Source organism: Sprattus sprattus (genome assembly GCF_963457725.1).
Source record: "Sprattus sprattus genome assembly, chromosome: 8".
Lineage (NCBI taxonomy): Eukaryota > Metazoa > Chordata > Actinopteri > Clupeiformes > Clupeidae > Sprattus > Sprattus sprattus.
In genome coordinates, this window is record NC_137927.1 from 29060132 (window position 1) to 29063250 (window position 3119).

At 44.3% G+C, this 3119-nt stretch overlaps 1 protein-coding gene across 1 annotated transcript in view; it reads left to right on the top strand.

The window, feature by feature from the left end:
- The window catches only part of gabra4 (gamma-aminobutyric acid type A receptor subunit alpha4), a gene marked incomplete at its 3' end in the record, with an annotated part of 19596 nt that overhangs the window by 12369 nt on the left and 4108 nt on the right, over window positions 1–3119 (top strand). The window contains 2 exon segments of the mRNA XM_080844136.1: window positions 983–1242; window positions 1244–1255. Of these exon segments, the coding sequence (XP_080700262.1) occupies window positions 983–1242; window positions 1244–1255 (272 nt within the window).

The window sequence follows — 3119 nt, forward strand, 5'->3', positions numbered from 1 at the left end:
TGCTCTCAGCTTCCCAAGAATTATTCATGCAAGGGTGCACTGCACTTATAATGTATGTGTTGTGAATGCCATGCCTTCCCTAATCATTTATATTATGTGTATTTATTCATTTGGCAGACGCTTTCAGACAAAATAATTTTCAGTACAGTACAGATGCTTATTTTCATTAGTGTGTGTGTTTGCTGTACTATACTGTACTGTATTCTACTCAGTGTTTGCTATACTCTACTGTACCTCTACTGAACTCTTAGTGTTTGCTGTACTATACTGACCTCTACTGAACTCTACTCAGTGTTTGCTGTACTATACTGACCTCTACTGAACTCTACTCAGTGTTTGCTGTACTATACTGACCTCTACTGAACTCTACTCAGTGTTTGCTATACTCTACTGACCTCTACTGAACTCTACTCAGTGTTTGCTGTACTATACTGTACCTTACTGTATTCTACTTAGTGTTTGCTGTACTCTACTGACCTCTACTGTATTCTACTTAGTGTTTGCTGTACTATACTGACCTCGACTGTATTCTACTTAGTGTTTGCTGTACTATACTGTACCTTACTGTATTCTACTTAGTGTTTGCTGTACTATACTGTACCTTACTGTATTCTACTCAGTGTTTGCTGTACTCTACTGACCTCTACTGTATTCTACTTAGTGTTTGCTGTACTCTACTGACCTCTACTGAACTCTACTCAGTGTTTGCTGTACTATTACTGTACCTTACTGTATTCTACTTAGTGTTTGCTGTACTCTACTGACCTCTACTGAACTCTACTCAGTGTTTGCTGTACTCTACTGACCTCTACTGAACTCTACTCAGTGTTTGCTGTACTCCACTGACCTCTACTGAACTCTACTCAGTGTTTGCTGTACTCCACTGACCTCTACTGAACTCTCCTGTAATCTACTGTACTCTACTGTAATCTACTATACTCAACATTATTTCTCCACCTCTGGTGGTGCTTGTGTGTTCCAGGCATCACTACGGTCCTGACCATGACCACCCTGAGCATCAGCGCCCGTCACTCCCTGCCCAAGGTCTCCTACGCCACCGCCATGGACTGGTTCATCGCCGTGTGCTTCGCCTTCGTCTTCTCCGCCCTCATCGAGTTTGCCGCCGTCAACTACTTCACCAACGCGCAGATGGAGCGGGCCAAGAGGAAGCATAACAGAAATTGCCCGTTGCACTCACCCAAGAGCCAAGCCGACGACAAAGCCAAGGACAAAGACAGCGAGGGGGGTTGTTCAGGTGAGAGCCCATAAGACTGCATGCCACCGTTACAGAGGAGCAACCAGATGTTGTGGAAGTGGAGCCAAAGTAAGCACTGCATGTGCAGATGGGATCACAGGAGTGAATAGAGTTATCATAACCATCAACAGTGTAGTTCTGGAACAACTGTCAATGGTGTGGTTCGCAATAAAGTCACCAGGGATAAGCCATACTAATGAAACTATACCGTATCCCACTGTAAGTCACTTTTTAAAAACACATATGCAAAATTGGTAAATGTCAAGTGTGTATATTTGTAGTTTTTCACTAATATACTGTACTGTACGCAATCACAACCCTGAGGTGGTACAGGACCCAATGAAACTGTTCCTAGTCAAGCTTCTTCTATTATCTCTCTGAAGACCCGTAAGAACCTCTCCAAGTTATAATGAGAGCGTTTAGTCACTCTGCTGTCATGAGCGGTCGTGAAGCTTGCGCGAGTTGTCATTTGACGGGCTCTAATAGGATTGTAAGGGTCTTATAATTGAAGTCGACACATAAAGCGTTACCTTTTAGCTCTAATGCAATGTGAAGCAGCATATTTAGGGCATGCATGACATATTTAGACTTTTTAAGGGATAATATCTCTCTAAGCTGTGGCTGCTGGATTAGGAGTGGCATGCAATTGGCATGCACAGCTGTGGGCCTGCACCTGAGAGAGCCTGCTGTACTGGATGTACAGTTAGTTATTTCACTGCGTGCATTTTGTCTTCTCTCCCTCTCTCTCTCTCTCTCTCTCAGTCTCTCTCTCGCTCTCTCTCCCTCTCTCTCTCTCTCTCTCTCTCTCTCTCTCTCCCTCTCTCTCTCTCCCTGTCTCTCTCTCTCCCTCTCTCTCTCTCTCTCTCTCTCTCCCTCTCTCTCTCTCCCTCTCTCTCTCTCCCTGTCTCTCTCTCTCCCTCTCTCTGTTTAATTATGCTTTTGTTTTTGAGTGAGTGCGTGCGTGCGTGCCTGCAGTTTGAGAACAAGTCTTGTTTAAAAAAAATGGGTTGCTGCCATGCAACATGATTTTAGACAAAGTGAACATACGTATGTGTCATTAACTTTCAGATCAATCGTCCACCCCTTTTCTTAAGAGTCATTTGTTGTTGTTGTCTGGTTGAATGTGGTGCTGTTCATCTGCCAGTCTGTTTTGTGTTACTTGCTAAGAGTGTATACACTCTCCACAGACTAGAGCGGGTTTTCTTTATCTTGTCTTTTCTCAGTAGGCTATGTGTACGTGGTGAAATAAACCCTGAAAAAGCAAAGCAGTGTAGCACAGCGAGCAGAATGTTCCGGCGCGCATACATTCAGGTGAACCGGCCCAGCTGTCTGTTGAGGTTGATGCACGCCATGCCATATAATCCAGCGCAAGAGCTTAGAGATATTATCCCTCAAAATGTCTAAGCACAGTGTACATGTCCTAAAGAGGCTTCTTGCTGTTGAGTGTGCTGCCCATTAAAACTGGACATGCATGCATGCAGTGGTCTCTAGTTCATTTACAGCGTGGACATCATTACGTTCTTGTAAACTGGATAATCAGACTTTAATCACATAGTCCTTCTCACATGAGTGACTTCTGCTCTCACAATCATACTGGAGGCCCCTTGAGATGAAAAACAATGTCAGCAGCATCGTCAGTTGATGAGCGGTCAGTCACTGGCTCAAACACTCACGCACACTACAGTAGTAGTCGCTTACAGTCCCACGTAAAGGAGGGGAGAGAGAGAGAGAGAGAGAGAGAGAGAGAGAAAAGATAAAAGGTCCAATATGGAGCAATCGTGTGGGAATGTGGTTTTCAGTAACAGAAGACCACACTGGTGGATTAGTGGGTTGCCATAGCAACGGAGTCAGTGCACATCTGTAT